This window comes from Gymnoscopelus microlampas (genome assembly GCF_963454915.1).
Source record: "Gymnoscopelus microlampas genome assembly, chromosome: 4".
Classification (NCBI taxonomy): domain Eukaryota; kingdom Metazoa; phylum Chordata; class Actinopteri; order Myctophiformes; family Myctophidae; genus Gymnoscopelus; species Gymnoscopelus microlampas.
In genome coordinates this window covers 42,721,029-42,748,000 of record NC_139941.1, presented here as the reverse complement: position 1 = coordinate 42,748,000, position 26,972 = coordinate 42,721,029, and the positions used below count along the sequence as shown (strand labels likewise).

The 26,972-nt window shown below is 44.4% G+C and overlaps 1 protein-coding gene across 2 annotated transcripts in view; it reads right to left on the bottom strand.

Moving 5' to 3' along the window:
- Positions 1–26,972, bottom strand: part of ttc28 (tetratricopeptide repeat domain 28) — a 400,474-nt gene that overhangs the window by 263,537 nt on the left and 109,965 nt on the right. Inside the window, exon 1 of one of the 2 annotated variants that reach the window (XM_084056167.1) lies at positions 21,646–22,272. The exons of the other annotated variant lie outside the window; for it this stretch is intronic. Coding sequence (XP_083912293.1) covers positions 21,646–21,672 — 27 coding nt within the window. The 5' untranslated portion in view covers positions 21,673–22,272. Of the gene's footprint in view, positions 1–21,645; positions 22,273–26,972 lie in introns of those variants that run through there. 2 annotated transcript variants of the gene reach the window in all.

Here is a 26,972-nt window from a genome sequence, read left to right as displayed (position 1 = left end):
AATATGAATGTCATCTCTCTCAAGTGGAGAGAAGTGCTTGAATTGCACTTTCAGCCTTTAACTTCTTCTCTCTGAAGAGATTGGAGTTGCGAGGAGCGGGTCCCTTGATCTCCACCAATCAGTTAGCATGACAAGAGCTGCTGAGACACTCGGAGAGTTGAAACAAAAGAGCATGTCAGCATGAGGAAACTCACAGGTTATGAAGAAGTTGAACAAAAGATATTGCAAGAGACAGAAAGAAAGAAAGAAAGAACGAAAGACAGAAAGAAAGAAAGAAAGAAAGACAAAAAGAAAGAGAGAAAGCAAGGAAGCGAGGAAGAAAGAGAAAAGGATATGAGAGGTACTCTCTGCCATCTGTTCATAATTACGTCCGGGGTCCCTGCTTGCAGACGAAATACTGCAAAGACCACCATTTCCTAGAATAACGCTGTGCGGCTCTGTTATTCTGTGTGTCTAATCATAAAGCGGCGAACCATTCTTCTCATTCTTTCAGCCGCTGCATGACGCGGATTATGTTTCCACCTAGTGACACCTCTCCCAATGTGTTAACTGTTTGCCTACGGAGAGCCGGAGTCTATGAAAATATAGAGGTGTTAAAGCTGATGGTCTGAAGATGGATGGGGAAAGATGGCCGGGGGAGATGGCATAATGGAGCATTTTAACTCGAAAACACGACGACCGCGCTAGAAGTCGAAGACGTCTCAACTATACGGCTGACAGACGACCGTGGCAGTTTGGGGGGCGCTCTGTGACAAAGACAGAGGTTCTGCAGAGTGACTGAGACAAAGCACTGTGATTGCTATGACATTCACATCTGTTAACTCAGGGAAGATGGTTGAATGCCTCGGTGGGGTATAGGAGGGGTATCATTTCTTAGCCTTTTACCCCCCCACCTCCTCTCTCTCTCTCTCTCTCTCTCTCTCATGGGGCCAGTTACAATTTTCACGATAGGAACTGGAAAACCACCATCTGTAATTAGATTACACATAGATAGATGGAACGAGGACAAAAAAGGAAAATCCCTGACTTAATTAACTCAAACGATATTCTAATCAGGTTTCTTGGCTCCCCCCTCCCTCCCCTCCCAAATCACCTCCAATCTGAATGCTCTCTCCAAAATCTCTTGGGGAACGCCATCGCATAAGCCAAGCCGAGACGGGCACTCTCAAACGAGATCATTTGACGGTAATTTGCCAAACAGGAAAGCACTTAAAGAGAAGTACTGATTGAGACGAGTAAGCACGTGCATCAGCGGCTAATGAGAAAAATGGAAGATGATTTGGATGCGTATAATCCTGATCGCCAGAGAAAACGTTTGGCACTGTGATGTGTTTCTGCAGTCATGAGGAGATGTGTTTGGATGTTGACCGTTTTTTTAAACGGCCAAATTGAATCATTTTGGATCGGTGTGACTCTAATGTGGATCTCGGACTTCAAAGCGGCCAGTCTGTGACATCTGTCATCCATGATCATATAGATGAAAGATCATACTACAGCGTCTACCGTCTAGTCACACAAAAGTATCAAAAGTAGCAGATCTACAAGCTCGAAAACGCGGCGCTTTGCGCCGTGTTTTGAGCTTTTTGATCTGGTACTTTTGCAATTTTTTTATTTGAATCCTGAAAAGAGTTTTGGACATTATGAGGTTTCCACCCGACAGAGACACAGTTAAGGTTCAATATTTCAGAAAGCATAATCTGAAAAAAAAGGTTATGTACTTCTGTGGCCTACTGGCAGCGTGCATACATACAAAGTTTGGCGCTCATTGGGCCAGCATTTGTGAGATTAGCTTTGGACACACAGACAGGCACACAGACAGACACAGACACACACACACAGACCGTTTTATAGACGGTTAGCCTCTGGCAATCAATCATTAACAATCTTTGCATATCAACATGTCCAGTTGCGGACCATTTCGATCCTCAATCCTGGATTTCCAAGTCAAGTACATTGTGCAATTTCTAGATTAGAAGTAGATTAGAACTGATTCCCATCCTATCAATATATATACAACTCGAACGGTGCAGAGTCAGCAACAGCGAGCTTCACACGGGGCTCACTCGGCTTGTGTGCCTTGCTCGAAAAGTCGAAATTCAAACGTATTTCTGGTCTGCAGGAACGAGCAACGTCAACGGATGTTTTTTTACGATTGGGTTGGGATGTGAGCCAGTGCGAAGAAAAAAATGTTTTAAAATCTAGTTCTGTTTTTGAGTTCATTTCCTGAGAGGTTATCTGTGCCAAAGCGGTGGCTTCCGTCAGCTCAGGAAATGGGGACCGGAGTTAATTAACATGAATGGGGGCATGTGCCTCCAGTAACAGCCTCAGAGGCATTTGAGAGTCAGTGTCATCCACTAACACACACGTCTCCATTATCTCTAAAACGTGCCGGGCCCTTCTGTACGCGACACACGCACCACTCAAGAGACGCTTTGCCAAATGGAGATTGACAAAACTCCACTTACAAATGCAACATGTGCAGCTGTCAGTACAAAGAGGGGAAAGGGGGGATGCCCTAAATATTGCACACTGATTAATGGTTTGTCTGTTGTACAATATCTTTTCATCAGCTTCTAATGTGGACTCCTGTAGTCGTAAAGACAAACAACAACGCGAAAAAGAATTCTAACAAAGTATTTCATCAAAGCTGTCTCCACACAGACAGCACATCACCCAGACAACATAATCAACCAACTGTTACATTTATCTCTCACTTTGATTAGAAATCCACTTCAAGTGTCAAGACCACCATCTATTTCCCAGAACAATGCGCAGCAGCGCGAATGGAACGACAGAAAAAGAACGGAGCAAATGGTGACTGGTGGAACAAGAGGACCAGGAGATTACATGTCAAACAGTTTCTTCGCATTGTGACTCTGACGTTGACGTGGACAAATAGAGAGTGCACCGCACATGGAGCCACCACTGATTTATGAATAACAAAGGCTTTTCTAAAGTCGTATGTAGGGGCTGCAATTATCCATGATCTTCTTAGCGGTTATTCTGTCGATTACTTTGTCAGTTGATCGAATAATCAAGAAGCGTGATTTTTTTCCCTTCTTTGAATTTCATATAGCCTATCTATCAGCGAATCAATGCGGAGAAAATCCAACTGATATTTTATAATTGACTAAATCAATTAGTCCAATTAACCCTGATTTTATGCTTTGTCCTGCACAAAAAAAGGATTGCACAAAAATCAGCTATAAAAGTCTATCTATGATTGTATTCAAATCGATATTTTTTCCTGATCGATCAAATCGATAAGTTCAATTAACTGTTGCAACCTAGTACTATATTCTACAGGAAAGACCACTACAGTCAACCCATGATTACATAATTAATTGGATACTTAGTATATGTTAACGTCTTGTATTCCTCGCTTCCTTATAAAGCACCTTGAGCTATGTCTTGTACCGTAGTTTATAATTATTATATGGCTCAGGAAGTAGAGCGGACGCTGTCTGATTCCCAGACAGCTCAGGTTGTCTGGGAATCAGAAGGTTTCCGGTTCGAGCCCTGCTCCTCCTGTCCTTGCGTCTAAATGCCCTTGAGCAAGACACCTGAGCCCCCGATTGCCCCAAACTACCATGGTGGCTTCTGAGTGAATAATACGTTATGTAACACAATAATTATAAAGCACTTTATAATAAGGCACTACAGTATAAATGCAGTCCATTTACAGTTTATTATATGATGATAATAATAATTATTATCCATATTCTATCCATAATAGTTTTTATTACAATTATTATTATATTATTATACAGGGCAAAGACCAACATAATTAGCCCTTGAGCCCATTCCTCCTACAGTATTACACAGTACAATCCTCAGCGCTAATTCAATTCAGAGAGTGTACAAATGTAACCAAATGGACCCATATGGCAGTGGTTCTCAAACCTTTTCATGTCAAGGACCCCCAAATTGACACATATTAGCCCGCGGACACCGATTTGAAAAGATATGCCAGGGACCCCCATAAGACAAGTTTTTACGGCTCTAGCAGTGATTCTCAACCATGTTAATTTGAAGGACCCCCAGTTTGACATGCATTAGGTTACGGACCCCCATTTAATGGCATTTCTATCTCTGGGACCCCAATCTATATTATAAAATCAATGTTAATTTAACTCTGAGAGTGTTGAAATGTTCTACACTCTCAGAGTTACAGACCCATAAGGGTCCATTTGGTTCCGAACTATCCATCATTTAGCTGGGGACCCCCTGGGACTCCCTCAAGGACCCCTGGGGGTCCCCGGACCCCACTTTGAGAACCAATGCCATATGGTATGGGTCCATTTGGTTACATAAGTACAGTAACACTCTGCGAGTTAAATCGACATCAGGATTTGACTGTGCAAAGGGCTCCGGGTGAAGATGAGCCATATCATTTCATTTAGCCGGCACCAAGCACAGCAACAGGAATAAGCCCGACTTATTAAATTAGACTTTTAACGCCGTGCCAAAAAGACACACTTCAAAAAGCCCAAACTGGCACGAGAACACCCGGGATTGTCAACAGATTTTTGTGGCGCGTAGGATTTCACCAGATCAAAAACGGTTCCTCTGGGGAATGTTGTTGGCACATGGAGTGCTTGCTTTAATTTCTCAAACACCTGCTCCACCTCTCAGCTTCTCTCTCAGCTTAGTCTAGACCACAGAGAACAAGTGGCACCGAGCTCCTTCGCTTCTTCTTCATCTTCTTCTTCATCTAACAAACAATCCTGGACTGCCATTTCACTGAGAGGGGAGCCACAGCCAACACGCTGCTCCCCTGAGTGAATGCATGTGTGTGTGTGTGTGTGTGTGTGTGTGTGTGTGTGTGTGTGTGTGTGTGTGTGTGTGTGTGTGTGTGTGTGTGTGTGTGTGTGTGTGTGTGTGTGTGTGTGTGTGTGTGTGTGTGTGTGTGTGTGTGTGTGTGCTGTGCAGTGGTGTAAAGTAACTAAGTACATTTACTTAAGTACTGTACTTAAGTACAATTTTGAGGTATTTTTTACTTTACCCCTTTGGCCCAAACTTTGGCTATTTGAAAATAGCAGATCTACAAGCTCAAAATGCGTCGCGATGTGACACATTGTGAGCTTGTAGATCTGCTATTTTCAAAAGGTTGTTGTACAAAACAAACTTCTGAAATGGGACATACTGCAATGACTAGTTTTACTTTTGGTATACCTTAAGTACATTTTGATACCAATACTTTTGTACTTTTACTCAAGTACATTTTGAATTCCGGACTTTTACTTGTAACAGAGTATTTCTACGTTGCAGTATTGATACTTTTACTCAAGTACAAAATGTGAGTACTTTTTCCACCACTGCGTGTGTGTGTGTGTGTGTGTGTGTGTGTGTGTGTGTGTGTGTGTGTGCGTGTGCATGTAGTCAAGAGAGCCTTCATCACAGCAGCCTCTCAGGCTGCACCTGCTCTGCCTGAGGCCCTGCTCTATTAGCACTGCTCCATTAGACATTGTGGAGGCACAATGCAAAGACTGAGGACAGGGAGGACCGGAACGACATGAAGAAGAAGCTCTGGAGGAAATGGATCTGTTTGGCGTAAATGTCAACAGCTTTTTGCCTCGAAAACCAATTATGTGGAGTCGCATTTCAGACCCTAATAATGTATTCACAGAGTTGCGTCCAGATGGTTATTGGGCTCGTACATGCAGAGCATGCCCTGTAAATATGACATCAACGCCGTCAAGAGAGAGAGAGAGAGAGAGAGAGAGAGAGAGAGAGAGAGAGAGAGAGAGAGAGAGAGAGAGAGAGAGAGAGAGAGAGAGAGAGAGAGAGAGAATAAAAAGCCTGAGGCATTCAGGACAGGTCAAGCAGTTTTACGTAAAGGTTGAGATGAGGACACTGCTGTTAGTCAAGGCTTAAGCATTTACGGTTTTCTGAAAAACGTATGTTTCTATATCAGTGGTTTTCAAACTTTTTCATGTCAAGGACCCCCAAAATGATATGAATTTGGCCGCCGACCCCCATCTCAAAATATTTTGTTCCAGGGACAAGCAAATATTTGAGTTAATGTTTGCTTTAAAATAATATATATATATTCCAAGATTTGCACACATTTTCACGATTAAAAAAAAATAGCAGATATACAAGCTCGTAGCGCGGCACTCGGTGCCGCGCTACGAGCTTGTAGATCTGCTATTTTTGAATAGCCAAAGTGTAAAATAATGCTTTTTAGCTCAAATCAAAAAGAGACACAGATGCGTTCCAGGTCTTAATGGGTTAATACTTATCATACTATAATTCTACAAAGCTCTGTCCCCGTCTGTGCGTCTGTTTGTCCCCAAAACTCTTCTGCCTGGTTCTCCTCAGTGGCTGCATGTGAGCAATTGATCTGCATTTGCACACAGCCATTGACCATTACCATGTGCACGGAACACCGAAGCCCGTTTTTCACTTTCCCCCGAATGTCAGCTGTTTATTAGCGTTTTTGTGTTAACTGCCCCCCCCCCCCGGGTTGCCAAATCATGTGCGTGCAACAAGCGCCGGTGTTGCCACATCTGTGAAACAAGCGGACCATCCGTGAAACAAGCGGACCATGACGCACTTTGGGGTGCTCATATCCCCCGACGGGTATGGTCTAGTTATATACTTATAATTATATGATGCTGTTGTGCTAGGGAAATAACCGATCTACAAGCTCGTAACACATCTATATAGCTTGTAGGTCGTCAATGTTTTTATTTTTAGACACTTTTCGCATATAATGGCATGCTCAAAATTTGTATGCCAAGGTTGACAGTGGTTAACCACTTAAACCCTATATATACTTCATTGACCGGGGTACCCCAGGGGTCTATCCTTCACCTCATTTTCAGCTTAGCGTCTCTTCACCAAAAAATAGCAGATCTACGTGATCTCAATGTGTGCGTTGCGACATCCTTGAGGGCTTGAAGATCTGCTGTTTTCGCTTAACGTTCTCCTACTTTTTTGCCAAATGTTCGCCTATCATCATGACATGGCCCAGAATAGGGACTCTAAAGGGTTGAAATGGAGACACGTGTCGTGCTGAACCCGTGATGGCTGACAGGCCCAGACATGGATAAACCCACATAGCCAGATGCCAGTCAGCATGGCCATGTTACACGCAGCAGGTCCCCGGGGCGTTGTTGTAAAACTGCACACTTGCCTTCGCTGCGACAAACAGGAAGCGTTTAGTCCCTGTAAAGTGCAGTATCCATTCTCCCTAAACGGTGGGCTCAGCACTCGGAGGCAGTATCATTGCACCTCAGCTTCGGTTCGCTCTTAACGGGGCAGCTGTTATATACTCTGTATACTGTCAATGACGCATCCGGTGCAAAGTACCATTGCACCAGTGGTTTTTCAAACTTTTTGTGCCCACAAGGCACGCCAATGGACAAGTTAAATTGTCAAGGCACACTAGCATTCATAGCAAAAATAGCTAATCCGCGGCCTGGGCCGCGGTGTGGCGGTCCAGGCACCCTAGGCTGCAATGGCAGCCTGACAGTGACAGTGTGTGGCGGGTTCAAATCCCGATGACCTTTGCTGCATTGCACTCCCCATCTCTCTCCCCATTTGCTGTCAGTCTACTGTCCTATCATTATAGGCATAAAAGCCCACAAAAAAAATCTGAAAAAAGACAAAAATGTTGATCCACAAGCATACAATGCGTCACAATGCGACCTACAATGACATGCCCAGAATAGGCAGGTTGAAAGTGTTTTTTAAGGGTATAGAAATTTTTTTTGTATAGTAGTATATATTGCAATTATAATGTAGTTGTCACAAAATCCCAAGGCACATCTGGACTTGTCTCACAGCACATCACACCTCTGAAAACCACTTTATTACACTACTACTACTACCACTATGCTACTGAAAAAGACAGCATTGTTCATATGAACGCTAGGAGAAGGAGGAGGGAACTGACTCACACCCCTCCAAATGTTAATCGTGTGGGTAATTTCACACCTGAAGCGTTACACCAACTGTTGTGAGCCAAGTTCTGCTCTTTTGTTCCACTGAGTGATTATGAATCTTTTTTTTCTGCTTTTTACAGCCTAAATTGGAACAGCTTGAGTGATCGGAGACGAGTTTCTCATGCGTGTGTGTGTGTGTGTGTGTGTGTGTGTGTGTGTGTGTTTTCTTTAATGACAGAAGACAGAGCACCATTCATTGCCGCTAAATATGTTCAGTTAAGCATGATTTCACCGTGCACTTCAAGCAGACGGCAGGCACACAACACACTTTCTTTACACGACTGTGTGTGTCATTACTGACACCGTGCTGTAGAACGCATCACACGTACCACATGTACATTACATTGTGTGGTGTCTGGCAGGCTCCGGCAACATCCTGGACAACCAGGCTTCAGTCTCCTATATTTAGACTGCTGTACGGCTAACCTCTGACGTGTTGGATTTCACGGTGGTAATTGGAGCTCTCTCCAGACCTGAGAACAATATTTGCTCTAATGTGACCCCTGAACCCCCAGTCGGTGGAATATAGATCTTAATGAGAAGAGCGCGCTGGAGGAGGAGAATGAAAGGGTTTCTGAGAGTGGTGGAGCAGGAGAAAATACCGGTGTGTGTTATCTCAGATGGATGATAAGCCCCCTGCGCTTCTCATCGATCATTTCCTGCGGGACACGGGAATATCACTCACTTGTCAAGAGAGGGAAAAAAAGAAACTCATCAAGACACCCGGCAGATGCGAAAGTAAAACGGTAAAAATGCCAAAAATGCAACACAGTACATTGCGCAAACACGGGAAAAAAACACGCCCTGCATGCGCAACTCACGCACGCGGACACGCGCAACCCATGACACACCCACAAATCTTCCACTTCATTTTTCATAGCTCCTCTGAGGCAAGGTGGCAGCGCAATTTATTGCGGCACGCGGAGGAGGGTGGGGTACAACACATTATGGGGAAAAGTCACATCCAAGAATGTAAGGCTTGCCAGAGATGATGGTGCAGACAGTTTCCAAGATACCCCCGGCCCCGTACACAAGAAGACATCACCAGAGCCAGGGAGAGAAGATGCATAACAGAGCATATAACATCATCGGCGGGGTGGTGGACTACCCGGCGCTTGCACACGGAGGGAGGGGGGTGGAGGTGGCAGACGAGAAGCGAGAAGAGTTAAGCGTGATTTATACTTGGCTGTGCATTGTGTCGCGCATCGGAAAATAGCCGATCTGCAAGCTCACGGCGCGTCGCGATGCGACGCGCCGTGAGCTTGCAGATCGGCTATTTTCCGATGCGCAAAACACCGGCACGCAACCGAGAATAAATCAGGGGGGTAAGAGAGCGAGGGGTGGTGGGGGAGTTGGTAGACACAGCAGTATAAGTAGCTATGGCTTTATTAGAAGGCAGTCAAAACCTCTAGTTAAATATATAAAGTCCATGAGGCATGAGATCATTAGAGATAGTGGAGCGCGGCGGGGGGGGTGTGGGGGTGTGGGGGGGGGGGGTGGAGTCGGAGGGAGTATTGTTCTGTAGTGCTCATTACCCAGTCTATCTGTGGCTGCCTGTCAGTCTCCACCTGAATGTCTGCCTTGTTAAGAGCACAGGAATCATCATGGCTCATCTCCCCAAGGAGATGAGCCATGGAGCGAGGATATAGACTACAGTACACCCATGGAATGCCCAACCGCCACCCCGTCCCGTCCCCACACACACATATATACACCAGCAGCTGTAAACATAAGCCTGACACTAGTATCCCCTGTATAACCTCCCCCGCCCCCTCTCCCTTCTCCGATTTAAATAAATTCAAATTTACAGCAGGGAACTAGGCAGCGAAAACCGAGTCATGAGAGAGACAGCAATGGAGGGGGAAGCCTTACTGGGTTCCTTTAGCTCTGTAAATTATATTTTGCCTCCCTTTCCTGCTGGTTTTTACAGCCTAGCAGTAATAAAAAAAACTTCCCTGGTTGCGCTAACCGCATTTGGCGCGGCAGGAAAAGTGTGTAGAGAGACGGAGGCCAGGTATAGTAGAGAGAGAGAGAGAGAGAGAGGGAAACTAAAACAATATGCTCAGGGCTCAGTTGTTCCAGTGACCTCCCTGGAGGAACAGTCTGCCGAAGCCGTCTGTGTGTCTGTCTGTGTGTCTGTCTGTGTGTCTGTCTGTCTGTCTGTCTGCTCGTTCAAGTCCTTGAACCGCAAAACGTCGCCGTGGTGCAGTTAACCCTACTGGAAGGAAAAAGACCTGGGAGAGACAGTAGTAGAGAGGCTACTGGTTTTTACTTTATGTCTCTCTTCTTTCTTCCGTTAACCCATTAAGACATGAAGCCGATTGTACAATAGGTCTTCTAAATCCCAACAGTATTCTGAAAAACGTATGTTTCTATATCAGTGGTGCTCAAACTTTTTCATGTCAAGGACCCCCAAAATTATATGTATTTGGCCGCCGACCCCCATCTCAAAATATGTTGTTCCAGCGACCCCCCATAAGCAACGAATAGAGTTAAAAATGTTCGCTTTAAACAATATATATTCAAAGATTTGCACACATTTTCACGATTTTTCAAAAATAGCAGATCTACAAGCTCGTAGCGCGGCACTCGGTGCCGTGCTATGAGCTTGTATATCTGCTATTTTTGAATAGCCAAAGTGTAAAATAATGCTTTTTTAGCTCAAATGAAAAAAAAAAAGACACAGATGCGTTCCCGGTCTTAAAGGTTTAATGTGCGCAGTTTGTCAAAGTGTCAAAGATGGAGTGCCCGCATGAAGTTTCAGGGGCCGTTTTTCTTTTTATCATTCTCGGTTATTGACTGCAGTTTTTCAGGCCAGTGCAGTTGTTGTCCACTCAGGTCGTAGAACAGACGCTCTCTCTCTCTTTTCTCTCTCTCTCTTCTCCTCTCTCTCTCTCTCTCTCCGAGGAATGCGGCACCCGGGCCAAGCTACATAAAGGCCGCAGCAAAGCTAAGCCATGGACACACTCCTGGAAAATTGAGCCTTCAAAGGGACGGCTTATGAACCCCATCTCTGACAAAAGAAGGGATGGAATTAGTGTGGATTTAGGGAGCGTCAGTATAAGGCCAGGCCAGCCTTTCGTGTCGGTCCCCTCTCTCACACAACGTGTCTCTCTCTCTCTCTCTCTCTCTCTCTCTCTCTCAAGCCAGGGCTGGGGGGTGGGATCACAAGACCTGTTACTTTAGAACACACACTGGTGCTAACATGTCTGTCACACACACACACCACAAGCTATTCCGTTTTGTATGGAGAGAGACAGCTGCAGAGGAGAGAGAGAGCCTAGAGCCTTCTCATACTCGACGTGACCCACTGGAACCGCTCCAGCGAGAGAGTTATAAAGGAATGTATGAACTGTGTGGCTTTGGCAGGGGCCTCCGCATCCACCATGAATGTTGTGAAACGGAGAAAAGAAAGAGGAGAAAAAAAATAAGCATGCATGTTTTTCAGAACCATATGCGGTGTCGCCAGATTCTGTGAGAGAAACAAGCAACCGGGTCTAGGAAAACCAGCCCTAAAGAAGCGACGATGGGCCACATGAGCACTTTAAACATATACATCGGCTATTTGAAAATAGCATATCTACAAGCTCACAACGCGTCGCGATGCGACGCGTTGTGAGCGTTGTAGATCGGCTATTTTCAAATAAAAACTTGGAGGGGGAAATTACAATAAGCAGATCTGGCAACCCTGACTGACCATATATTGGTGGGAGGAAATACGGACGAGAATAAATGGATGTGTCGTCGCGTGCCGGAGACAGACAGACAGACAGACAGACAGACAGACAGCGCTCATTCAGAGCTTGTTTTAGAGACGGCGGCTATTCAACGAGCGCGGCGGACGCTTGCCTCTCTCTCTCTCTACATGCTGGTGGCGTACACACAGTACACACACACAGCCCGAGCAGCTCAACCGAGCTGAATAGAATTGGGGGGCTTTAAGCCTAACAGAGGACTTTTCCGCCTCATAGCACAGGGAAATGCACTCCCATTGAAGTGGCCGATCAAGCCAGATCCATATTAAGTCTCTCTGAAGGGACACGGTGGCAGGCACCCACAGGAACCCGTGGAGCAGGAGCAGGAGGAGACCACACCCCTGGAACAATGACCCCGATAAACTCCTCAACCTGCGTTCCATTTACCCCTAACGGGGGCAACAGGGAGGTATATGGGGAATGGGAATGGGAACGCCGGCTGCAAATCAGAAAATGAGTGCCATGAGGCCTGAGAGAGAGAGAGAGGGGGAAACATTACAAGTGTACTGTTCTACACATAAATCAATCTTTTCCATTTACTCTATATGCGCCATCCCCCCCAAAAAAAAATCCATCTCCACACACACACACGCAACGTGCAAGGTACCCCCGAATGAGGATTAATGATCCCAGAATGGCCCAGTCACCATTGGCTCCCCTATTGTTTCTACCCCGGTGTATTTTGACACAGTGTGGGCTCCCTAGGTGTGTGCGTGTGTGCGTGTGTGCGTGTGTGCGTGTGTGTGTGTGTGCGTGCGTGCGTGCGTGCGTGCGTGTGTGTGTGTGTGTGTGTGTGTGTTTATACTACTATACTTGCCAAATATCCCCACATGTAAAGTACAATTTGAGAAATAAGGACAATTTTCATGTTCCTCACCAGAGAGTCGTTTTATGGTTCAAACAACTCTCTATAGGGCTAGAAGAGGATTAAGCTTGTGGTTTAGGATTAAGCACTTATAAGTCAGGTTTAGGGGGGTCAGAGTTACAATATGCTTGATGTATGCTTCCTTGGGCACCGTGTCATGCACCAAAACAATAGCAGATCTACAAGCTCACTGTGAGCTTGTGACTTACAACGTACAACTTAAGTGCTTTAGGGTTAGGGTTTAACCCATTGATAACTGGAACGCATATGTGTCACTTTAGATTTCTTTGGCTATTCAAAAATAGCAGATATACAAGCTCGTAGCGCGGCACCGAGTGCCGCGCTACGAGCTTGTAGATCTGCTATTTTTGAAAAGTCGTGAAAATATTTTTTATTTTTTTTTCCGAAAAACTGATGTTTTTAGAAGCGGCCTCAGGTCTGAATGGGTTAAAATGGCCAAAATAAAATGGTGATGTCCTTACAAGTATAGTAATGCCAACGTACGTGTGTGTGTGTGTGTGTGTGTGTGTGTGTGTGTGTGAGCACTGCAGACCTCTGCGTCACAACAGGAGCGAGGGAGGCGCACCGTGGAGCGCTCCTCTCCTCCATCTCTGTCCAGTCTCCTCCCAGAGGGGAGGCGGCCGAGTGGGACTAACAGAGCAGGTAGAGAGACCATACATTTCACCACCGAGTGCTGAGTCGTGGTTCTCTCTCTCGCTCACACACACACACACACACACACACACACACACACACACACACACACACACACACACACACACACACACACACACACACACACTCCCCTACTACCCAGTGGTAGATGAAGTACTCGCATTTTGTACTTAGGTAAAAGTAGCAATACCGCAATATAAAAATACTCTGTTACAACTGTAAAAGGCCTGTGTTCAAAATGTTGCTTGACTAAAAGTACAAAAGTATTGGTATCAAAATATACTTAAAGTATCAAAAGTAGAAAGTAGAAAATAGCAGATCTACAAGCTCACAACGCGTCGCATCGAGCTTGCAGATCTGCTATCTGCTAATACTCCAGCAAAGTAAAAAAAAGCTTTCTACTTGAGTACACGTACTTAGTTACTTTGCACCACTGTTTACTATTCTGATTTTGTATTCCTGTACCCATAGCTTGAGGCTTTTCTTTCTCTCTCTCTCTCTCTCTCTTTCTCTCTATCTCTCTCTTGAGTACTTGAGTAAATGTACTTAGTTACTTTCCACCACGGTCCCCTACTCATCCACCCCCCCCCCCTCCCCTCCCCCCCCCTCCCCAGGAGGATGGGTCGGTCGGGGAGGAGAGGAGAGGAGGATGACTGTCCACGCAGCCGCATCCCCCTGTTCCGCTCGGCATGCTGGGCCGTAAATACTGCGCAGCGTTGGGAACAGCAGGTGCTATAACTCCCCATCATTAATTATCCCTCGCCGCATCACTCCAGGGCCCTCTCCTCCTCTCTCCTCCTCTCTCCTCTCTCTCACTCCTTCAACTCCAAATCTCTATCTCCTGCACCAATCTCTCTCACATTCCATTACGTTCCCGACGTTCCTCTATCCCCCCCCATTCTCCCCCTCCTCGCTCTCTCTCTCTCTCTCTCTCTCCCATTCCATCCATCTGCAGTTCTATCAACGTCTCCACAGCTACAGTAATCCCATTTCTTTCTCCTCCATATCCACCCATCCCTCTCTCTCTCTTCTTATTTCAATCTACAGCACCCTCCATCCCTCTCTCCATTCATTTGTTCTCTGGTGTGTCTCTGTCTCTGTCCAGCGTCTCTCAACTTCTCCCAAATGATTCCTTAACCCTTTAAGACCGGGAACGCATCTGTGTGTCATTTTAAGATATCTTTTGGCTATTCAAAAATAGCAGATATACAAGCTCATAGCGCGGCACCGAGTGCCGCACTATGAGCTTGTAGATCTGCTATTTTTGAAAATTTGTGAAAATTTGTGCAAAAAATATATTTTTTTAAAAGCGAACATTTGTCAAATATTTAGTTCCAGGGACCCCCCAGAAGCAAATATTTTAGTTATAAATGTTCGCTTAAAAAAAGTATGCACAAAACATTTCAAGATTTTTCCAAAAATAGCAGATATACAAGCTCATTGCACGCCACTCGCCACACAATGAGCTTGTATATCTGCTATTTTTTGAATAGCCAAAGATGCATTCCCGGTCTTAATGGGTTAAACCCGGTGACAGCATCGCCTGCTCTCTCTCTCTCACCCTTCTCTCTCTCTCTCTCAACGCCCCCTCCTCAGATTTCGAGTCCTCCAGCTATCCTCCTCAACATTCTGACGGGGTTTTTGCCCCATGCTGTAAATATATTCCACAAAAAACTTCTGTGCTGCTGCCAGCCTAAAGAGACGTCACGGGGAACGGATGGACCGCTGGAGGGAAGAGATAGCCCGTTAGCCCCCCCCCCCACCCCCCCCCTGCTGGAGGAGCTCATAAATAATACCCGAATCAAAGGAGGGAAAAACCGCATGAGAAAACTCCCCGAGGTCAAAAGGTGATGAACATGGTCAGGGGGATGTAAGAGCGTGTGCCTTCTTGATGATGAAAGCTCCTGAGCTCCTGGTGAGGGACTGACTGGACCTCCTCGGGCAATGGGAACATGTTTCGAAGGGGTGGGGGGGAGGGGGGGGGGACGGGGGGGTGGGCACTGTCCCACTTCGACACAGGTGAGGAGGCTTTAAGTCAGCTGTGAGGAACCCGGAGGAACATCTGGCGTGACCACAAAAACAAACAGTCAGTCCGCCCCGTCTTTGGTCTTTTGGCCTCGCCTGCCAAAAGCGCCACCCTAAACGTTTAAATGACTACATTTGTAAACTGGGAACACCTGGCATATTAACGTGACATGTCTTTTTTCTTTTCCTTTTTTTTTGCTACAGAGTCAGACCACCTTGGAGTGATAATGACTCATATAGACTAGAGAACAGTCACAACCTAAAGTCAGGCTGCAGAGGGCAAAGAAATGTCACTCTATCCCAGCAGCAAGCATGTGACAAAGCCTGCACACAGCACACTGCCTTTTCCATGTGGCACACACACTCACTGACATGGAGAGAACACATTCAGAGTCAGTGTCTGGTACACACAGGTACACAACTGAGCAGAAACATGCCCAGAAATCCTGGTCCAAAATGCAAATGACCAAACACACACTGGAGCTGTGTGTGTCTAGTGCCCAGTGGTGGAAAAATTACTCCATTCTTTTTTTCACTTAAGTAAAAGTATCAATACTGCAATGTAGAAATACTCTGTTACAAGTAAAAGTCCGGAATTAAGAATTTACTTGAGTAAAGGTACAAAGGTATTGGTATCAAAATGTACTTACATTATCAAAGGTAGAAAGTAGGCTACTCATTATGCCGAGCTTGTAGATCGGCTATTTTCAAACGGACGAAATATATATAGGGCTGAAGTGGTCAATGTATGTTTTGTATTAATAATCAAAATCTACAAGGTAACTAAAGTTTTCTAATAATTGTAGTGGAGTAAAGGTATAGTGGAAATACTCCAGTAAAGTAAAAATACCTCAAAATTGTACGTAAGTACAGTAGTACTTGAGTAAATGTTCTTAGTTACTTTCCCCACACACACACACACACACACACACACACACACACACACACACACACACACACACACACACACACACACAGAGAAACAGCAAACAAATAACACACTGTACAGACAGCCACAACAAAAACAGCCTTCCTCTCTTTTACTGTGTGTCTGAAAACAAATATAAATGCATAGTATTCTATTCTCCCTGCACACCGCAGGCTCTGCATACACAGAATGCACATTGGCGGGGGCATGGTGGGGAGTCAAGTCAGCTGTGTTCTAGTAGTCTCAATGCAGCTGCAGCCTGCAGGCAGTGTGCCATCTCTCTGGCCTGATGCATTGACTTTATTGTCTCCACACAGGACAGGTGCTGCCTGTTATTTTCTATATCCTAAAAAAAACACAAGGCAACCCCAGAGAAGAGTGCAGTGACCACACACCATTCATTCCATTCCAGTGGTGGAAAAAGTACTCAAAGTAAAAGTGCCACTACTGCAATATAGAAATACTCTGTTAGTAGTAGTAAGTCAAAGTCCAGAATTAAACATTGACTTGACCAAAAGTACGAAAAGTAAAAGTACTAAAATATTTGAAAATAGAAGATCTACAAGCTCACAATGCGTCGCGATGTGATGCGTTGTGAGCTGGTAGATTAGCTATTTTCAAATAGCCTATGTATAAAATAGGGCTAAAGTAGTTAATGTATGTTTTTAACCCAAGTAACTAGTACCTAAAGTTTTCAAATAATTGTAGTGGAGTAAAAGTACAATACTTGCCTCTGAGATGTAGTGGAATAGAAGTAAAAGTATAGACAATTGGAAATACTCCGGTAAAGTAAAAGTACCTCAAAATTGTACCTAAGTACAGTACTTGAGTAAATATACTTAGCTACTTTACACCATTGGTGACCACACACCACACCATTAAACTTGCCTTTAGCCACCATTAGCTAGAGGCGCGTTAGCATTAATCTTAGCATCACAAACCTCAACGCTATGGAACTAGTGCATTAGATATAAAACAGTGCCGGTCATAAGTGCCCTACTTTCTGTGTTCACACACAGCCACCTGCACAGAACAATCCTCTCTGGGTGTAAAAATGGACCCATGAGTGGACCTTTTATGGGTCAATGTTCACACTGTGTGAGTTAAATGAACACTGAGGTTTTTAAATGTGTACTTTGCAGGGGGAGTCGGTGACAGTGACACTTATTGCTATGGATACCATTCAATCCATCACCTCATATCGAACAAATGTGTCACAAAAACCCCCACAGCGTTGCTATGAACGGAAATGTCTGTACCATACTTTTCTATTTCTAGGAGCTATTGCTTCTTCGTTTTTAGCTTAAAGGAGAATTTCGCCCGACATTTTTCGTACCTTTTTATGATGTTATGATATCCTAGGAGGAGTGGTACAGTAAAAAAAAAACTCAAAACTCCATCCCGGGTCTGCCACAGCTAAAAACCTGTGCCTATGGGACTTGCTCTAAATCGCGTATTTTAATTGTGTTTTTTTTTGTTTTTTCCAGATGAGATCTGACGTTCATAGTGTTAGAACACTATGCAACGTGATTGTCTTGAATGTGCCCCACCGTAAAGGCTCGCATTAGTGAGACTTCCGGGCGGCGCCCCACCGGAACGCTCACTAAAGCGAGATTTCCGGTGGGGCGCATTCAAGACAATCACGTTGCATAGTGTTCTAACACTATGAACATCAGAACTCACCAAAAAAAACTATTAAAATACGCGATTTAAAGCAAGTCCCATAGGCACGGGTTTTTTAGCTGCGGCGGACCCGGGATGGAGTTTTTCTACTGTACCTCTCGTCCTATAGGATATCATAACATCATATAACAGGTATGAAAAACATCTGGCGGAATTCTCCTTTAAGGTGGATTGAAGGCCTGAATTTTATCAGCACGGATTCCCTGTTTCATACGGCAACGTGGAGTCCTTCCACAAAGCTTTCAACACAGGGAAAAAAACATTGATTACCATTGAGGCAGGCAGGCAGTCTTATCTAGCCTTTTATCAGACTCAAGTCTTCCCTTCAGACCCATGTCTCCCTCCCTCCCTGGTCTTAACTCTGTAATAGACACTCTCCTAATCGGTTCGGGTGTCCTGAGCACCTCCTTGTGATCAGAGGAGCAAGGTAATCACACACAATCCTCCAAGAAGAGGAAAACAAAAAAGAAAGATGGGGATGACAAAAACAAAAATTCTCCTTTTGGCACAGATAGCCTATCAGCCCGGTAGCAGTAAAGTGTCTCCAGATATGTAATTCAGACTTATTGCTGTAATCCATTATGAGGAGGTGGAGTGGACACTTGGCCGGAGTCAATATGAAACTCCTACTCTCTCCTATTGATCGCCAGAACACAACAAGTATGGAGACAGATTGAAAAGCAGATAAATAATAAGTAAGAGTGGTGGGGGGAAACTCAAGGACTTTTGAAGTCATTCATTACTCTGTGCGTGTGTGTGTGTGTGTGTGTGTGTGTGTGTGTGTGTGTGTGTGTGTGTGTGTGTGTGTGTGTGTGTGTGTGTGTGTGTGTGTGTGTGTGTGTGTGTGTGTGTGCGTGGTTTTCTGAGGAGAGCGTTCAAAAGAAACTGCTGGAGCGGGCACCACAATGGCAGCATTTATCCACCATTGTCTGGGGCTGTTGTTGTGTCTAATGCCTTAGTCAGGAGATATACACTCGGCACCGGACCAGAGGAGAGCATGGAAGGGACGATGTCTCACACACACACACACACACACACACACACCTATGCGAGTCACAAAAAAACAGAGGTATTACATGCACAGCTGTGTGAATGTACATCATGTGAGTGTGAGTGTGAGTGTGAGTGTGAGTGTGTGTGTGTGTGTGTGTGTGTGTGTGTGTGTGTGTGTGTGTGTGTGTGTGTGTGTGCGCACGCACGTGCGTGCGTGCGTGTTTCTCTCTGCATTCATACCCATCATCACAAACATCAAACAGCGTCAACAGAGGTTCCGAATCAACCTCAAACAAAACACATCGTGCAACAGTTCTCTCTCCGTACGCGATGTGACGAGATGAGACATCACCATAAGTGAATTAAGCAGCTCGTTCACCTTTTTCTATGAAAAATAAAATCAACACCTTCAATGGAAAAACGATGATTGACCGAATTTCCCCTTTCATGACGATATTATTATTCTCTGGTTCAGCAGATTTTTCTGCAGTGTGACTGGGAGAGAGTTGAATTCCTGCAGAGAGCAAAGCCTCTTTTTAATCCTCTGAGGGGGGTGTCAGGCATGGGGATGGTTCTGGCAGACAGGGCCGGGCACAGCTGCTCAAATGATCATGGACATGCAATGCATGCATGCTAGCCTTTATTTCCCCTGTTAATATAACTCTATAATAAGAACGAACTAAGCTCAGCTTTTGGGGGGGAAAAAAATAAAAGGAGGGGAAAAAAATCCTTTCATCATCATTCAATTATTCAGTTTTGAGATTACCTTCATTTAACGGTGCGTGATTCACAACGACTCACTGATGATAAGTGAACACAGAGCCAAAAAACAACAAGGTATACCGGTTACTAATTGAGAACATACACACTCACTAAGCCTAAAAAAAACTCAACAATTGGGGTGAGTTGGCCATTGGAATGGAATGGCATCATCATATGCTGACCTGGCCATAACGTGCAGACAGCCTTATTAAAACCCATTAAAACCATCTGTGTCATTTTTGCTTGGCTGTTCCAAAATAGCAGACCTACAAGCGCTGCAAGCTTTTAGATCTGCTATTTTTGAATATTTTTTGAAAAATCTTGGAAGAGCTACTTGTGAGGCATTTGTAGAATCTTTTCCAAAAAATATTCAAAAATAGCAGATCTACAAGCTCACAGCGCGTCACTTCGTGCCGCGCTGCGAGCATGTACATCTGCTAATTTTGAATATTAAAAAAAAAATCTTGAAAGAACTACTGATTTGGGAGGCATTTGTAGAATCTTAATGGGTTAAAAAAAAAGGGGGTGGGGGGGCTGAATCTGATGAATAAAGGAATCAAGGAAACACAGAATCATGAAAATAGTGGAGGAAAGGGAGGGGGGGGGGGTGGGGGGGGCAGTGTTGATCATTCTACCATTCTCCTCCAGTTGCCTCAGGACCCTTGTAAAGGAAAAGGCCACCTCTGGGGAAAAAGGAAGGGTTTGCTTTTTTTTGTTAAGACAACTGCCCCCTAGTGGTAAACATCCAGCACCATGGTACCTCTCTACTCTACTGGCTCTGTGAGAGGTTTGGGAGAGAGGAGGATTGTCAGATATTTTTCCATATGGTAATGCTTGTGAAGGTTACAAAAATGGAACAGTGAGAAAATAAGGTTGGAGTGCAAATCTGTCCTTGGGAAATGATTAATTGCAGGCCTCTCTGTGTGTAGACTCAAAAAGTCACAGCCAGATGCGTCTATTATGACTTTTATTCCGGGAAACAGCAATCGGTGATTAAACAATATTTATGCACACTACATGAAATGTAGATCAGCTAAAAAGGTTAAACGACAACCACAACCAGCCCATGCAGTTTCGTTGTGTAAGTTTTTTTGCTGTGAGGATCGAGGTCTCCTGCTGGATCTGATCTGTCAGAATGATCGCACGCTATAATTAATTAAACGAAGGGTTCTTTAAGAAGGGGATTTAAACACCGCAACGGAGACATGGAATTCGGTCAGGAGAGATGTTAACCATGTCATCTGATGTAGACCTATATTTAAGGTTATAAAAAGAAACTAGGCTACACGTACAGCAGGCAAAGCCCCCGTAGGATAGATAGACGGAAGAACCGCAAGGATTGCCCAACAGATTTTTATGGGCAGCAGCACTGGTGCCCAATTATGGCACTTCTCTTAATAACGCATTATCATTATGGACATTACAGGACATTATGGCGACCTTGTTCTCCTGATGCTGCAGATAGATTGGGCTACAACAGTCTACTAGTGCACAGCTGATGATGAAACCATGATCCTACTACTAACTACTAGTAAAATGCATCTACGATAGTCTTGATCCAAGGCTATAGCCTTGGATCAAGACTATCGTAGATGCATTTTATCGATTTTTGATAGATTTGCATATCTATGATCATACGAAAGTAAAAGTCACTAGACTCGATCAAATACATCTATGATAGATCTTGATCCAAGGCTACTACTACTATTACAAACTGTGTATTCCGAGATTTATCCAAATGGAAAACATTAGCCTATATATTCCAAATAGAGAAGGGTCTGCAGAGAAGAAAAGCAATAAAAACTTCATATAGGCTCTTATTATAGCAATAGTGCGGGGTGTTGGTTGGGTTGTATAGCATCTGGATCCAACCATAAAAAGCAAAAGGAGAGCCTCAGTCACACAGCAGTGACCGAGCCCCTTACGAGCCAACTTATGATCCTTAAAGAGAGAAATGTTATTTATAGCACATAATTGCATGAGAAAAAAAAACCTTGGCACACTCACCTTCTTCCGGGGCTGCCATTTCATCATATTTGTACACCAAAAATGAACAGCAGCATTAAGATAGTGTATGAGAAGCAGGGAAATTCCAAGCGCAAGTCATGATCATGCTGCCTTCCCGTTACTTTACTCAATTTTGCAGCATATTTTCCTCCCCAAGAAGCGGCTGCATAGATGTAGATGTATAGCCTCGATCCTCTTACAGTGTGATTCACTGCTCTCTACGTCAAAAGGGCACAGTCACGCAAAAAAAGAAAAAAAATCGACCCGGTTTTTTAAATCCAACAGATGCGTCCGGGCGAATAAATCAGCTGCTTTTTGGGGGGGTTGTTACAATGTTGCCAGACGGTGGGGATGTTTGGGGTGAAATAACGGGTCCCGTGCGTAAAATCCAAAGTCGCTACATAAGTATCCGCTGCGCTGTTGAAGCGACCCCTCCTCAGACATATATACAGCCCGCAGGATCGCTCTCTCTGAAGCTTCTCTTCTCTTTCCAGCACCGATCCAACTGCCCTGTCTGTCTCCGGGACTAGAGGCAAGAATAAGGGGGGGAAATATTCTTCAACTTAGTTTTTTAGTAAACCTTAAAGTCATCCAAGCGGTTGGCCATCAATCCATCCAGCCTATTAAATCGCTGTGTCCACCACCAGGCTTATTCGATCCAAACACAACTTTGCCGACGAAACAACTGGCGACAAAGCGTAGAGATCTAGGGCTACTCGTCATGGCACGTTGTCGGTTCAGTTCCCTCTTTTTCTTTCCTCTCCAACAGGTAACAACAGACTAGTTAGAAAAGCATTGAGAGAAAGCCAGTCAAACAGAAGTGTAAGGTGATAGCAGCGCGACACGCAGCGAGACTTCTACACGGACGAGAGGAGGGGGGGGGCAAGATCGAGGGGGACAAGAAAAAAAAAACATTCCTGGAATTTCTCTTGTGAGGAGCTGGAAGGATATCCTGCACCAGCAACACACTGGACTAGTAGGACTACAGCTCTAATGACTTCCTTCCCTCACTGGGCTGCTGGACTCACAGCCTTGTTGCAGAGCAGCAGAGCAGCCAGATGAGAGGAGGTACCGGGGTCATAGTGCCGCCGGTCCAAATGACGATATAAATACATAAATGATCCACTACACTCTAAAAACAAGGGTCTTCAACTCCATCTTTTTCAGTCCAATAAGGACCCCTTAACTGTCTGAGACAGAGATGAATCAGGGACCCACTCTACTGTATAAAATTGTGTTGCAGATTAAACTTTTTTATAGATTTCATACTGTTTTGTGTTCTTTGCTTTGAGGTATTGTTTTTTGCTTTTACCTGTGCAGCACTTTGGTCAACTAAGGTTGTGTAAAAATGTGCTATATAAATAAAGTTTGATTGATTGATTGATTGATTGGTTATTGGATTCATGTTAATGTGTATTGTCAGACATTAAAGGGATAGTTCACCCCCAAAATGGCTTTTTTTTGTTTTAGTCACCCCATGGAGACTTCAATTCATGGATATGTTTTTGTCAATAATTTGATGACTGGCAGCGGTTCCGATAGGAGACAAAAAGAGTCTCCTTTGTGTCTCCTACCGGAATCGCTGCCTACCGGTCAGAAAAACAAAAAAATATCCATGAATTCAAGTCTCCATGGGGTGACTAGCCGTCAATACTTAGTAAACATTGGTCTGCTCTTTTTTCCCTCTACACCAGACCCTCTTTGCCGAAAATAGCCGATCTACAAGCTCTCTGCGAGGCGTCGTGAGCTTGTAGATCTGCTATCTTTGGCTAAAGTTCTCCTCAGATTAGGGATTCTAGTTCAAGTAGTTAATGTAAAAAAAAAAATCACACAAAGACTTGGCGACCCCCCTGTAGTAACTCTGAGGACCCCCTAGGGGTCCCAGACCCCCTGTTGAAGACCAACGCTCTAAAATATTCAGTGTTAATTTAACTGACAGAGTACAAATATAAAACAAATGAACCCATAAGGGTCAATTTGATTACAATTGTGCACCTCTCTCAGTTACAAATGAATATACGTGTAGCGGCTATGCTACACAGCTTTGCCAAAAAGGACTCTCATTTTCAGACACTGACTCAGTTTTAAGGTATTATAATATGACAAAATATTACAGGTTAGAAGCTACAACAGAAATAATAGCTCATTTACCATTCTGCAGCTCATCTCCTTTCAAACTAGTCAGACATATAAGCGTAAGTGACATGTTGCACCTGCTTAGCAGATTTATGTAAAAATCCTGCTCAAGCCCTTCACTGTTTATACTGTCATTAATGAGCTCAGAAGATTCAAACACCACTCGGTTTTCCATGATCTCTGCTAGAAGGCTGTCCTAATAGGCTGGTGGGTGTGGTTGAATGATTGTACAATAGTTATATAAAACAATACTCTATAAGAATGGTAAATGGTGCATTTATATAGCGCTTTTATCCAAAGCGATTTATACATATTACATTCACCCGTTCACATTCATACATCGATGGGGGGGAAACCATGCCACCAACATGCTCAACATCATGTTCAAGAACACTTCGACACTAACTCTGGGGGAGCCCAGGATTGAACTGAGAACCTCGCGGCTGCCATCCAGCCGCTGTACCATCCACTCTACCCCTAAGCCACTGCCACCCCGAATATGCGGCAGTGGCAGAATTTGAAGAACCTTGGACCTTAATAAGTGAGCTGATGTTTATCAATTTCCTCTCTCATTAGCTGGCATCATTCATAACCGGATATGAAATCTTCCCGAACATACAGTAGCTTTCAGATTCTTGTCTATGGGCCACTTCTGAACGACTGACCTCAAAGAAGATACTGTAGTACGCAATTTGCTTCAAAGATAATTTAGTTAGGTGCAAACAAACATACAGCAACTAACGTTTCGTCGCTGGGCGTCTTCTTCAGAGTCAAATGTAGAGTGGCTGAAGCACACAAGACCCTGTCAAGACTCAAGAGCAATAGTTTTCCGCAGTGGTGGAAAGTAACTAAGTGCATTTACTTATGTACAATTTTGAGGTATTTATTTTATTTATTTCCAATTTCCAATACTTTTACTTCTACTCCACTACATCTCAGGCGCAAATATTGTACTTTTACTCCACTACAATTATAGTGGATCTATCTGCTATTTTCAAACATTCTAGTACTTTTACTTTTGGTACTTTAAGTATATTTTGATGCCAATAATGTTGTACTTTTACTCAAGTAACATTTTGAACACAGACCTTGTACTTACAGAGTATTTTTATATTGTAGTATTGCTATCTGAGTACTTCTTCCACCACTGGTTTTCCCTGTCTCATCAATGGATGTTCTCAGTGGTGGGATGCAGAAAGAGGACATGGCATTCTGGTAAAGCAAAACAGACATCACGGTGCAAACAGGTAAACAGCTTCATTCGCCTGGCAGTCATCAACCAGTCAAAACAAGGACAGGCAGGTCTCTGACCTCAGCTGACACAGCCCTGGACCTCTGGGGTTACAGGGTCACGATCGTCATTCAGTGGAGGGGTTGGGTGGCAGCCTAAATACAGTAATTGGATTACAGTTTACTCGTGAGAAATGATCTCCAAACAGGAGAGAGGGGAGGAATTAAGAAAGGGGGTCGATACTGAAGCGCAGACAACATGACTTTGAATGATGTAGACCGGTTACTGGGTTTAAATTGGTTTAGGTAATGGACCCCGTGGAGCTGGGGGAACTTGGTCAAGGGCCCTCACGTCTACCTCAGGGGTCAACGGGGGGGAAGTGATGCACCTTTGGGGTCAGCCCAGATAACAAAAGACGAAGCGGAGCGGGACAAGTTGACATATGGTCTTATGGGCCAAACCCCCCGCTGGGTGTATGGAGTCTAAAAGGCACTCACTAATCTGCTTGGGTGCACACGGACAAAAACGTGGTGCTTGACACTACACAGGCTGAGGCCACAGCTGGTACCCATGATGACCCCTCCAAAACGACACCCTGTGTCCACTATGTTGGGTGGTCAAGCACCTCTGATGAAGCCCCTTAGTGCTGCAGGGGTGCTTTAGAGAGCGTGAGTGTGTATACTTAGGAGATTATGTTTTCACCTGTGTGTATGTGTGTGTTCGCGGCTAATCTCGTTTATATGAGTAATGAGAGAAACAGTGAAAGTTTGTGTGTGTGTGTGTGTGTGTGTGTGTGCGCGTGCGTGTGTTCGTGTGTGTGTGTGTGTGCGCGTGCGTGCGTGCGGCTAATCTTGTTATGTTAATGTGAATAATGAGAGTTCCCCTTTTTCTTTCCTCCAACAGGTAACAACACGATCACACAGACAGAGAGTGTGAGTGTGTATACTTAGGAGATTATGTTTTCACCTCTGTGTGTGTGTGTGTTCGCGGCTAATCTCGTTTATATGAACTATGTGTGTGTGTGGTGTGGGGTGTGGGGTGTGTGTGTGTGTGTGTGTGTGTGTGTGTGTGTGTGTGTGTGTGTGTGTGTGTGTGTGTGTGTGTGTGTGTGTGTGTGTGTGTGTGTGTACATATGTGTGTGACAGGAAAAGTTTGGATAACGCTTAAGTGCGTTCCAGTGTATTGGAAGCCTCTTGATATACTGGGTTTTCATTACTAAATAATTAGCACAGTTGCAAGGAGAGCAGCTGACCCAACCCAGTTATTTGTGCCTCTGCTGTTGTTGTGTTGTGGCTACAGTGGTGTTTTCTAAAGTGATGCCAGCACAGTGTTCAATATTAACACAATCGTGACAATACAACAATACGGCAAACTATACTGTTGTGTGTGTGTGTGTGTGTGTGTGTGTGTGTGTGTGTGTGTGTGCGTGTGTGTGTGTGTAGTGTAGGCACCCTGTGAGTTCCTGCCAACACCAGGGATTAACCCAGATCTTCTCCTTCTTATACCCAACTCTTCCATAAACTAGTTTCCTAATCCAGAAATAGAAACGCACAGATCTAAAATCCATTATATACTTCCACTCTATATCTCTCACACACACACACACACACACACACACGCGCACACATACGTACACGCGCACAAAACCCCTCAGATCTCAAACTACATAGTAAAACCTTCCCGAGTTAATGTATCCATTTATAACTCTGAGAGTGTTACAAAATGTAACCGAATGGACCCTCAAGGGTCCATTCGGTTACATTTTGCAACACTCTCAGAGTTAACCCATTAAGGCCTGAGGTTCCGATTCTACAAAATGTCCTCTGAATCCCAACAGTTTTCTAAAAAAACGTATGTTTCTATATCAGTGGTTCTCAAACTTTTTCATAACTGTCAAGGAGGACCCCCAAAATGATATGTATTTGCCCGCGGACCCCCCCCTCTCAATTTCTTTTGTTCC